General features: G+C 41.1%; 2 protein-coding genes across 2 annotated transcripts; both read right to left on the reverse strand.

Moving 5' to 3' along the window:
* Window positions 1–311: 311 nt before the first annotated feature.
* On the reverse strand, window positions 312–4,548 carry LOC138604195 (perforin-1-like). Its single transcript, XM_069676062.1, has 5 exons — window positions 4,528–4,548; window positions 2,106–2,680; window positions 1,855–1,993; window positions 1,534–1,745; window positions 312–1,415 (listed from the first exon to the last, which is right to left on the reverse strand). Exons 2-5 carry the CDS (start codon window positions 2,636–2,638, stop codon window positions 536–538), a joined length of 1,764 nt encoding a protein of 587 aa, XP_069532163.1. The 5' UTR covers window positions 2,639–2,680; window positions 4,528–4,548; the 3' UTR covers window positions 312–535.
* A 482-nt stretch (window positions 4,549–5,030) lies between these two features.
* On the reverse strand, window positions 5,031–7,472 carry LOC138604316 (perforin-1-like). The gene is made up of 4 exons (XM_069676226.1): window positions 6,940–7,472; window positions 6,685–6,823; window positions 6,377–6,588; window positions 5,031–6,217 (listed from the first exon to the last, which is right to left on the reverse strand). The coding sequence occupies exons 1-4, from the start codon at window positions 7,470–7,472 to the stop codon at window positions 5,338–5,340; spliced, it is 1,764 nt and encodes a 587-aa protein (XP_069532327.1). The 3' UTR covers window positions 5,031–5,337.
* Window positions 7,473–11,731: the final 4,259 nt, after the last annotated feature.

Raw genomic sequence — 11,731 nt, forward strand, 5'->3', positions numbered from 1 at the left:
ATCAGCAAAGCCTCATCCGTAGACAGGAAGCTTTACCACTTCCTTTTTCATGTCGGGCACGGCCTTAAACAAACTGAACACAAACTCAAATAAAAAACTTAAAGTAGTAAGATGAAACAACCAAATACTTCAAACAGTTCAGATATTATTCTTGAATACATGAAACACACCAAACCACCATTATGCTAAAAAGGTTTGTACTGATAATGAAATGCTACAAACTGATTGCAAAACACAAAATCTACCAACATTCAACATTCTTCTCTTTGAATATGCAAATGAAAAATGTTTCAAAATAAGAGATAAGCAAGTTAATATTAAATATGAATACAGATGCAGTATATACAAAAAAACAAGTTAATTCATATTTTATCAATGTTAAAAACCAATTTAGAAATGCATTTCAGTCACCTTAATCTTTAGCCTAACAATAACAAAAGTCTTTTTCTATGAGAGATTAAAGGGTTTTGCTAAAACTAAGGCCATCAGAACACATAGAAAGAGTATTATTTTCTATTTAAGCATCACATGGGTTTTATATCACATCAACCTTCTGACTCTCTGCACTGAGACTCTGGTTTCTCTCCGAGCTTGTTTCGTCCACAAACACACCCATCTCTCTCAGAATGGCCTCAGGAACAGGGTGGGCATGACGGGACACATACAACTTCTGCAGACTTTGACTCATGGGTGAAGCTTTGTAGTCTGAGCATGATTTTCCACTCAGACTCGGAGCACATGTGACCTCCCATTTGAAGAAGAGACGACCATGCTGCAGGTTACAGACATCCTGCGTGACTCCTGCAGACAGAGCTCGCTCACATTGTCCCAACAGATCATCGTCCCAGTTGTTGTCCTGATCCCACACTTCAAATCTCACTTTACTGCTCGACAACAAATCCGTGGAGCCAAGGTTGACAACCATGGCCCAGTGTGGATTGTTGTTGTTTGGCATTACAGGAGAACGCCCGACCAGCATCTTGTCGAAAAATACTTTCACATACCCATCTGTGGCCGTGGAGTGGTCTCCCCAAAGACCAGTAGCCCGTTGTACAGTTATGATGACCCGAGCCATGCCCTTACGGGTCGGGCAGCAGTCCTGGTTTACAGCGGGTTCATTGTGGCACTGGCAGACACAGGAATCCCTCGAGTCACTCTTAATGCCCGCCTGACAGCGGCTGCTGCAGTTCTTCCACAAGCCTTTCTCCAGGATGTAATGGCTAATAGCGGAGCGCAGGTTCTTTCGGACAGGGGTGTTGATGGGCAGTAACTCATGAAGTGAGTCAAGGGAATATGAGATTACGTCTGGATACTGTGGTATTGTGTTCAGCCATTCCTTGTAGGCAGATGGATCTTTGTCAGCAGAAAAGAGAATGTCTGGCTCTGTCGTGTGGCCGCCCTTTATTTCTGTGAACCTGTAGAGTAGAGAGTTGCTTAGAGAACTTAGCAAATTTGGTGTTTGAGGAGCAAAAAGTGGAAAGGAATCAGTCAAGGTGTGTAAATATATAGAATAGTAGAAAAAGTGTTCTTTACCTGTCATTGAAGAGGCTGGAAAATGATGTCTTACTTTCCGTCTTGTCAATGTCTGACTGGCAATGTTTTGCTTGAGCATTCATCGTAGCTTTGATGCTGGCAGATGCCTCAACTTCCAGGCACATCTGCACCTCCTCAACACTGACGCCTTGCAGGCTGGCCTGGCACTGCTTGATGCTGGTCACGGATTGAACACTTCCTCCCAGTTTCACCTAGAATGATATATTTAAATGCAATATGTGTCAGTGATTTTAGAAAAGCTTTAATTTACTGATGAAATAGCAATTTGTTTTGTTACAACTGGCCATCGTGCTGGTTCACCTTGGTGATGTAATGGGTGCCATAGTTGTCAATCAGTTTGTAAAATCGTTGCTTGTATTCAGGGCTGTAGGTTTTCGGGAGATCCTTCACTGCTTTGCGAAATTCTCTGTGCAACTTGGGAGTGTTTGACACTCGATAACTAATTACAGAAAGGTACCAGACATGACAGAAAGACAGATCAGTATGAAACAGGTCAAAAGCAATACTGAATTTTTTAGAACAATGTGTCAACCCAGTTCTCCTCTCCTTACCTGTAGTACTCACAAGCCATGCTCTGGCTTGTGAAGCTGAACTTGTCATTCTTAGTTTTCTCCATGGAGTAATCAGCCAACTTAGAATGGGTACCAGCGAGCATTGCTGAGCCACTTTTATCACCCACATTAACATCTAGATTGACCTGCCAGTTGTTTTCAACAGAATTGGTGCTGGAACTGACCAGAGACTCGCTGGATTTGTGGAGTGTACTGGTCACTTTACTGGTGCAGGACTGCATTAGTCTCCAGTCCACAACTGACAAGGGCAGCTTTTGCAGTGCGTTCTCCAGGAAGGTGTTCTTACACAGGGTGCAGGTCTTGTCCTTGTGTTTCCACTGATTCATGTCCAGCACAAAGGCTCCCTTACGCTCCATCTTGGTGATGTCAAAGCCTTCCCCGGCCAGATTTGTACCTGGAGCAAAGTCTGCCTCCAGGCACTGTTTGGGTGTCCCCTTTGTGCATGATTGATTTGTCGACTGAGGGATGGACAGCATGAGGATGGCAAAGACGTAAATGTTTAACTGACGCATGTTGTTTTAAGTTGGGGGATGGATGCGAACTGATGAAGTCTCCTGAAAAATAAACATTTTAAGTGAACATGGCTAAGTGAAGCAGTTTCATTGGTAAGCCCCTTATTCTTGTTTGTTTAAGAATAAATTAAAATTAACTTTAAGTGTTTTGACATTTCTTTGCTCAATGTTTGTCATTTTTAAACACCTTATGACGATTGTTATGTCCCACTCTCTGTTAACATGCAGTGATACACCTTTGATCGAAAAACCTGTGAAGATCTCACTGTCATAAACAGCTTCTGGCTGTTCTTAAATTTGTATCCAACGTCTTTGTGAAAGCTTTTATCCTTTGAAGGTCACATCAGTAATTTCACTAAACTCCCTTTGACTCAGTGCTCCCCTCGCAAATAACAAATTACACTGCGATGGGCTATCTCAAACATGTCGTTTATATACAGGGAAAGGCCTTGTGGTTTGAGTCTTATCCGCACAATACAACAGTTTCAGTTCCGAATGATAACTTGTAATCTTCCTTCGTGGTGTACCTCAAGGCACCATTTGAGGACTTCTTTTATTATGCTTTTACTTGGGTCTGCTATAAGAAAACACTACATTCCAACGTTTTCCAAGTCCCCCTGGGGGAATCCGAGGCGTTCCCAGGCCAGATGGGACATTAAATCCCTCGAAGGGAGCCCTGGGTGTACCCTTGGGTATCTTCTGAGTTGGACATGTTTGAAAACCTCCAAAGGGAGGCACCCAGAAGGCATCCTGATCAGATGCCCGAACCACCTCCACTGGCTCTTTTCGATGTGAAGGGGAAGTTTCTCCTCCATCTCCCTCTGGAGGTCAGAGATACTTAACCTATCTGTAAGGCTGAGCTAACTCACCCTGTGGAGGAAACTTATTTCTGCTGCTTGAATTAGTGATTTCTATCTTTTGGCGACTACCCAACGCTCATGACCATATAGGGCGGTTGGAATATAGACTGTGTGGTAAATAGAAAGTCTTAAGTACTGGAAGGCTAAAAACGTTCTACAGTTAAATGAGAATCGGACAAAAACCCTCTCTTTTGGACCCTGGGTTTCCCCCAGTCATCTTCTCTCAAAAGTCCCTCAACAAGCAAAGGTCGAGATATAAAGTGACAGTCTTTATCATTGTGAGTAAAATTTTCCACACAAGGTCTTTTGCAAAATTAAAAACCTCAGTTGTCCTCTTGGGAGCAGGAGAGTGTTTTACTAGTTTGTATTTCCTTGAATCTCTTCGCTGTAACTCTTTCTGTGAATCAGTTAGTCACCCTGTATTGCCTGCGGTTTGTGAAGAATGTTCTCACTCACACCAAGAAGAGACACCATTGAGATAGAGAATGAAAGATTTCAAGATTATTCATTCTGCATGGATTTCCACGAGTTAACATCTCAGTTCTCTTTAGCCTTAAACTTCAAACTTCTTAGATGTTCTTATCCATTGCTCCTCTCCCTTTAACGTTATTAGTCATAATCCAAAGGTGTTGAAACATTTTCCATTGTTGCCCTTCAGACTAAAACATTTTAGACCTTGCTGTCAAGTTTTTTTAAGTCAGCTGCCATTTTTAAAATCCTGCCATAAACATATCTCTTCTTCAGCTGCATTTGAGTCTCTGCAACTCTCACAACTACACTTGGCTTTAATAAACATTCATTTGAAATGTGCTCTGTAGATAAATGGACTTGACTAAAAGTATGATAGCAAATGAAATGTCTAAAACAGCTGCTTTCACAGGACTAAATAAGATTACTTAATAATACAGCAGTGAAATGTTTTTACCAGATGCTTTCTTATTTAACACTATAACAAATTACCCGAAGATGCTAAGTATATTCAAATTAAGTGAAAAATAATTCAGTATGATCACAATCACGCAGACTCACCTTCGTCTTGCTTGTTCACGCTGCAATTGTGAAACTGACTGTGAGCTTTTTTTTTTTAAATGTCGAAAAAGCAGAGTAGGAGGTGGTGAGGTCACAGTGGTCTCAAAGCGAACAGGGTAACACAAGTGGTTAGGCAGTTCCACAGAGCTAAACGGAAAACGTACGGGGGAGGAGTTGGTGGTCCACAGACAAACTCATATAGATGGTGAGAACATGAAAGTTCCAGTCAATAATGAACCAGAGACCACAAACCTATCATTTCTCTGAAGTGGTGGTGGGCTTTGGCCATACTCGGTGAGAAAAGGCAGTTGTCACACTCTTATGTCTAATTTCCTGAGTGCGTTACGTGGACATATTACCTTGATTGTTGTAAATCTTAAGCTGCGATAAAAATGATTGAAGATGGCTGTTTCAACAGCAAACATGGCAACACAACACAATATATGTGGAATATTTTTTATTACAGAACACATAGAGGTAATATTTATATATTTGTATCAGCATCAAGGAGGTGTAAAAAGCAGTGCAAGAAGGAGAGAAACTTACCGACTATAAAATATGTAAAAAGTTATAATAAGATGGCATTACATGTTTAATAGACTCTGCATGTTTGGTCTAAACATAAAGCTTCATTGTTCAATTCATCACGAACCCTCTTTAGAAATGGTACTCAAATATGATGTGAAAAAGCAAAATGTTTTAAATGCACAAGATAACAGCTTTTAAGAAACAAGGCAAAAATAAAGTTGTAAGTAAAAGCTGCATTAAATCAAACACATTCCAACAGCTTTGTAAGGCCAAACATGGGTTTTATATCACATCAACCTTCTGACTCTCTGCACTGAGACTCTGGTTTCTCTCCGAGCTTGTTTCGTCCACAAACACACCCATCTCTCTCAGAATGGCCTTAGGAACAGGGTGGGCGTGGCGGGACACATACAACTTCTGCAGACTTTGACTCATGGGTGAAGCTTTGTAGTCTGAGCATGATTTTCCACTCAGACTCGGAGCACATGTGACCTCCCATTTGAAGAAGAGACGACCATGCTGCAGGTTGCAGACATCCTGCGTGACTCCAGCAGACAGAGCTCGCTCACATTGTCCCAACAGATCATCGTCCCAGTTGTTGTCCTGATCCCACACTTCAAATGTCACTTTATTGCTCGGCAACAAATCCTTGGAGCCAAGGTTGACAACCATGGCCCAGTGTGGATTGTTGTTGTTTGGCACTACAGGAGAACGCCCGACCGGCATCTTGTTGAAAAATACTTTCACATACCCATCTGTGGCCGTGGAGTGGTCTCCCCAAAGACCAGTAGCCCCTTGTACAGTTATGATGACCTGAGCCATGCCCTTACGGGTCGGGCAGCAGTCCGGGTTTACAGCGGGTTCATTGTGGCACTGGCAGACACAGGAATCCCTCGAGTCACTCTTAATGCCCGCCTGACAGCGGCTGCTGCAGTTCTTCCACAAGCCTTTCTCCAGGATGTAATGGCTAATAGCGGAGCGCAGGTTCTTTCGGACAGGGGTGTTGATGGGTAGTAACTCATGAAGTGAGTCAAGGGAATATGAGATTACGTCTGGATACTGTGGTATTGTGTTCAGCCATTCCTTGTAGGCAGATGGATCTTTGTCAGCAGAAAAGAGAATGTCTGGCTCTGTCGTGTGGCCGCCCTTTATTTCTGTGAACCTGTAAAGGTGAGTTGTTTCAATTTGAACAATACAAGAGAGCAGCACCTTTAAAGCCTTCAGATCCACAGTTGGGCCTTATCAGTTTTTTTTAGGATAGGAATCTAGAAGGTCAAATAAACAGACAATGCAACAAATATGAAAGCAGAATGTTCCATACCTGTCGCTGAAGAGGCTGGAGAAGGCTGACTTACTGTCAGACTTCTCAATGTCCTTCTTGCAGTGCTTGGATTTAGCAGATATTGTAACTCTGATGCTGGCGGATGCCTCAACTTCCAGGCACATCTGCACCTCCTCAACACTGACGCCTTGCAGACTGGCCTGGCACTGCTTGATGCTGGTCACAGATTGAACACTTCCTCCCAGTTTTACCTGGAATAATATAAACACATTCCACATAAGAAAAAATGTTCCTTTCTGTAATTTCAGATATTCTTACATTTCAATCATGCCATCGTGCTGGTTCACCTTGGTGATGTAATGGGTGCCATAGTTGTCAATCAGTTTGTAATATTGTTGCTTGTATTCAGGGCTGTAGGTTTTCGGGAGATCCTTCACTGCTTTGCGAAATTCTCTGTGCAACTTGGGAGTGTTTGACACTCGATAACTGATTACAGAAAGACACCAGACAGATCAGTGTGAAACAGGTCAAAAGCAGTATTGATTGACTGAGCAACGGGAAACATGCAGAGAAAAATGTCAACCCAGTTCTCCTCTCCTTACCTGTAGTACTCACAAGCCATGCTCTGGCTTGTGAAGCTGAATTTGTCATTCTTAGTTTTTCCCATGGAGTAATCAGCCAACTCAGAATGGGTACCAGCGAGCATCAAAGAGGCGCCTTTATTTAAAGTCTTGAACTCTAGATTGACCTGCCAGTTGTTTTCAACAGAATTGGTGCTGGAACTGACCAGAGACTCGCTGGATTTGTGGAGTGTACTGGCCACGTTACTGCTGCAGGACTGCATTGATCTCCAGTCCACCACTGACAAGGGCAGCTTCTGCAGTGCGTTCTCCAGAAAGGTGTTCTTACACAGGGTGCAGGTCTTGTCCTTGTGTTTCCACTGATTCATGTCCAGCACGAAGGCTCCCTTACGTTTCATGCGAGTGATGTCGAAGCCTTCCCCGGCCAGATTTGTACCTGGAGCAAAGTCCGCCTCCCGGCACTGTCTGGGTGTCCCCTTTGTGCATGATTGATCCGTACAATGAGGGAGGGACAGCATGAGGATGGCAAAGAAGCAAATATTCAGCAGAAACATGTTGCTGTTTGGTGATGGTGCCAACTGATAGCTTGTCCTGAAAAAGACACATACAGTTGAACGACCACGAGCAAGTGAAGCTGTAGTAATTAATCTCAAAGCTTAAAGCACTGTTGCACTTACAAAACCATCCACCTGACTTTGCAGCTGTAGTTGGTTTGTAGTTTTTAAGACAGTTGGGCTGGATGTTTTTCCACTCCAGTTTTGTACATGCCGCATTGTAACCCGTCAAAATAAAAGTCTCTCTCGTTCCCGTTTTTGAAAACATTTTTTCCTTGTTAAACTGTAAAACACCCTGTAACTTATTTTGTTTTAATTGTTATATTCAATGGCAAACAGAATGTTATGGGTTTTAGAAAATTTAAAAAACATACTGTATAGTCGAATAGACTACATTGTCATATAACGGGGATAAGCAATGTAATATTAAGGCAGACAACCTTTCGCACTCACACCCACAATGGGCAATTTAGAGTCACCAATTAACCTTACAAGCATGTCTTTGGACTGTGGGAGGAAGCCGGAGACTACCGAGGGAACCCACGCATGCACGGGGAGAACATGCACACTCCGCACAGAAAGGCCAACTTTGCCCAAACCGGGGTTTGAACCAGTGACCTTCTAGCTGTGAGGCAATAGCGCAAACCACTGCACCACCATGCAGCCTCACATTAAAATTATGGCACAAAATTTTAAAAATATTAGGAGTGCAAATCACAGATTTGGAATAATCCATCAGTAAAACTCCAAAACATGGAGCTCAACTGGGACAATTGGATTACTGAGAATTTCGATCTACAACATGATTTGGTACCAGGACCTCTTGAGGACGTTCTGTTACAGAAGGAAAAAAGAAACAACTATTCTATCTATCTAAACATTACCCACTGCAAAAGCTCTATGATAAATGAAATAAGGTTCCACTTTAAAGAGGCCAACACAACATGGAAGAATTGTTTATAACTCCCAAATAGCATTAACACAAATGAAAATCTACGGTTAATACGTCCATCCATCCATCCATCCATCCATTATCTCTACTGCTTATCCTGTTCAGGGTCGCGGGGGCTGGAGCCTATCCCAGCTGTCATTGGGCGAAGGGCGGGGTACACCCTGGACTGGTCGCCAGTCAATCACAAGGCTGACACACAGAGAGAGACAACCTTTCGCACTCACACCCACACCTACGGGCAATTTAGAGTCACCAATGAGCATAACGAGCACGTCTTTGGACTGTGGGAGGAAGCCGGAGTTCTCGGAGAGAACCCACGCATGCACGAGGAGAACATGTAAACTCCGCACAGAAAGACGGTTAATACAATACAAATATAAATCGATTAATGTACGCGTCTCGTATTTTCTGTCTTATGTTTTGTTTTGTTTTTTCAGATAAAGTTTGAGAATATAAAAAAACTCAGCATAGACTCACCTATATCTTGTATGTTCACGTTGCGTGCATGGCTCGAACTGTAGAAAACAAATCTGTCTGTCTTTTAAAGGCAATGAAAGAGGGGTGGACGTGATCGTGATTGGAGAGAGGAGAGGTGCTAGAGGGGTTTTCACACTTTGAACGTGTAGAGTTTGCAATTGAGGTTTTTTTTCTTCACACGTGACTGACTGTGTGAAGTGGTCCTGAACCTCAAAATAAAAACTTTCCAGGGGACACTAAAAAGAAAAATAGAGAGGTACTTGTTGATTTTTGCCCTGTAAAATGTAAACAAAGGCAGCGTGCAGTTAACGGCCTCGTCTAGATTTGAATTTTTATTTGGTTTTTATTTTTTTCGTTTTTGACTTTCTTTTCAGTTTCAGTTTAGTTTTAATTCGTTTTTCTGGTTTGTTAGTTTGGTTTTAGTTTTTATTAGTTTTAGTGTTTTTGTAATATGGAATACTTGTCAGGAAAAAAAGTATTGTGAAATAAGAACTCAAAACATCATAAATCATTGTTAATATTTATATTAACTTGTTCCATCATCAGCCTGCCATGACTGTCACTGTAAATCTTTACTACACAACAGTTCAGGATCTATTGATCCTCGATTATCATATCACTTCACATTGCTACTTTTTCAATAATCAATTCAAGCAGAGTTGAACTCCATATTATTAAAGAGCTTTTTAAAAAATATCAGAGTACAGCCTCCTATAATATAAAAGATGTTAATTTTCATACCTATATCTGTGTGACCATCTCAGAACATAAAAATGACAAACACTAAACGTAGGTCCTTCTGTAGTGCACTACAAGAGTAGGCTACTTATTAATAATAATAATGATACATTTTATTAATAGAGCACTTTTCAAAATAAAAGCTACAAAGTGCTTCATACAGGCAGAAACATAAAACAGGCATGTCATCAAATCAAATCGTACTCGACAAAAGGTTTTTCACATAGCAGTATGTCTACAGTGAACACATCACACATGCACACCGTTCATTGAGGGGGTTTGTGTGTATGCTTCACAGCTTCACCAGTAGTAGAAGCCCTTGTATATGCAGTGACTTGGCCTCCACAGAGTCTCCTCCATGTTTACTATCTACCCGGTTGGTGGCCCAACACCTTACCAAGACAATTAATGTTGGTTTTTCATTTAATTTTACATATATACTGTTTTATTCTTCACTTCTCCTGTCCATTTTGAAATATACTACACATATGAACGACATCTAACATGTTGATTGTCAGTCGTAAATGGCAGCTACGAGACATACGTTCCAAGCAGCCGACAGGGGTGAGAGGTGAGGGTGGTGTGAATCATCTAAAGCTTCAGCAGTCATTTCTCCCTCATCAGGGCTTCACCTGCTGCCTTCAAGTGCTCCTTGGAAACATCTAAACTCCAAGGCATCAAGTACATTTGTGCAGTTATGACAGCAAATTTGACTCTGTGATGGCAGTGTATATAATATAATATATATAACCATAAGATCAGAAAAAGATCTAAGCCTTTGAAAACATCGTTAAAGGGCTAACCTCAATTTATATTTTTAACTATTACTATCAAAGGAAAATACACACTTGCTCTTAATTGTAACTTACAAGTAATAACCATGTCTTATGAAAGGGTGCTATGTAATCTCAGTCAGTGTTGGTATTCACACAGCCAAATGCATCCAGGCAGCATCAAACTAGTCTACCACAATAAGACCAGAAGTTAACAGAGGTTTTTTTCAAAATAAAATTGGAATTTTAAATACATTTAAATTTATTGACTGTTTTTTATCTTTATTTGAAAATGTGAGCGGGATGACCAAGCCGGCTAAGAGGGCTGCTGGTTTAGCGTCCCAGACTTCCCCAAGTTCCTGTTTTACGGTGAATCTGTTAGTTTCTGTTAGTTAGTTCTGGTAACCTGGCTGTTTGAAATTTAGGAAGGAGTACCGGTTGAAAGAGTATACACAATGTAGTCCAAACAGGAAGTGGGAAAATGGAGGGCCATACTTGTCCAAAGGCAAATATTTGTCTTTGGCTTTCCCAAAGGGCATCCTCATCAACACCTTGTGTATTTATGTATGCAATGTTTAACTAAACTTAACTGAAAACTTAGCACACATGATCTTCCTGAGTATACTGCCTTGTTTGTGTGAAAATGTAAAATAATTGAATTAAATGCATTCAAATCCTGTATTACCACAGGAAACCGTATATAACGTTGGGATTAAAGACCTAACTTTATAGCGCCTTGAACTAAACATATATTTTTGGCCTTTACTTAAACCCACAACGTTGTGGGCACAACCACACCTAAGATACCGTTTATATACCAGTGATTCGAAATGCTGTTTTTGTGTCAGTGTTTAAATGTTCTAGCTAGTAAGGCTGCATAATTAATTGAAATATTATGTATTATAGTATGACTTTATATTATATATCAAAATATTATGTATCTTGCTAGTACTCTAATGCTTTAGAGATGTCTTGTTCTCCAGATGTACATGATGCGCGTTGGTACAGACCCCAACAAATCATTATTATAATAGTTTTAATGCAAAATAAATATGATCTGAAGATAAGTTTTTGCACTTACTGGAAAGCTTATAATTCAAAATGATCATAATAGGATTTTCCCCTTTTTTGTGCAGCCCTGTTAGCTCACACGCTGAAATATGTGGCATGTTTTGACATGTCTGGGTTTATTTTGAAAATAATGACCGGAAGTGTCGTCATTATTACACCATGTAGCTTGACAGTTGTGTAAAGGCGATGCAGGGGACTTGAGGCCGCCAGGGAAGACACCGCATTTCAAGGAATACACCTAGCCAGAA

This window comes from Semicossyphus pulcher, unplaced genomic scaffold (assembly GCF_022749685.1).
Source record: "Semicossyphus pulcher isolate SPU_LCO1_2020_fin unplaced genomic scaffold, fSemPul1.0.p SCAF_25, whole genome shotgun sequence".
Classification (NCBI taxonomy): Eukaryota; Metazoa; Chordata; class Actinopteri; order Labriformes; family Labridae; genus Semicossyphus; species Semicossyphus pulcher.

What these genes read in the sequence shown, in the direction of transcription:
- LOC138604195 (XM_069676062.1), bottom strand. Translation starts at nt 2,638, where the DNA reads ATGCGTCAGTTAAACATTTACGTCTTTGCCATCCTCATGCTGTCCATC. An exon ending in GCACCCATTACATCACCAAG is followed by an intron (nt 1,746 to 1,854) that starts GTGAACCAGCAC and finishes ATATCATTCTAG; the next exon opens with GTGAAACTGGGAGGAAGTGT. An exon ending in TCCAGCCTCTTCAATGACAG is followed by an intron (nt 1,416 to 1,533) that starts GTAAAGAACACT and finishes TCTACTCTACAG; the next exon opens with GTTCACAGAAATAAAGGGCG.
- LOC138604316 (XM_069676226.1), bottom strand. Translation starts at nt 7,472, where the DNA reads ATGTTTCTGCTGAATATTTGCTTCTTTGCCATCCTCATGCTGTCCCTC. An exon ending in GCACCCATTACATCACCAAG is followed by an intron (nt 6,589 to 6,684) that starts GTGAACCAGCAC and finishes ATATTATTCCAG; the next exon opens with GTAAAACTGGGAGGAAGTGT. An exon ending in TCCAGCCTCTTCAGCGACAG is followed by an intron (nt 6,218 to 6,376) that starts GTATGGAACATT and finishes TCACCTTTACAG; the next exon opens with GTTCACAGAAATAAAGGGCG.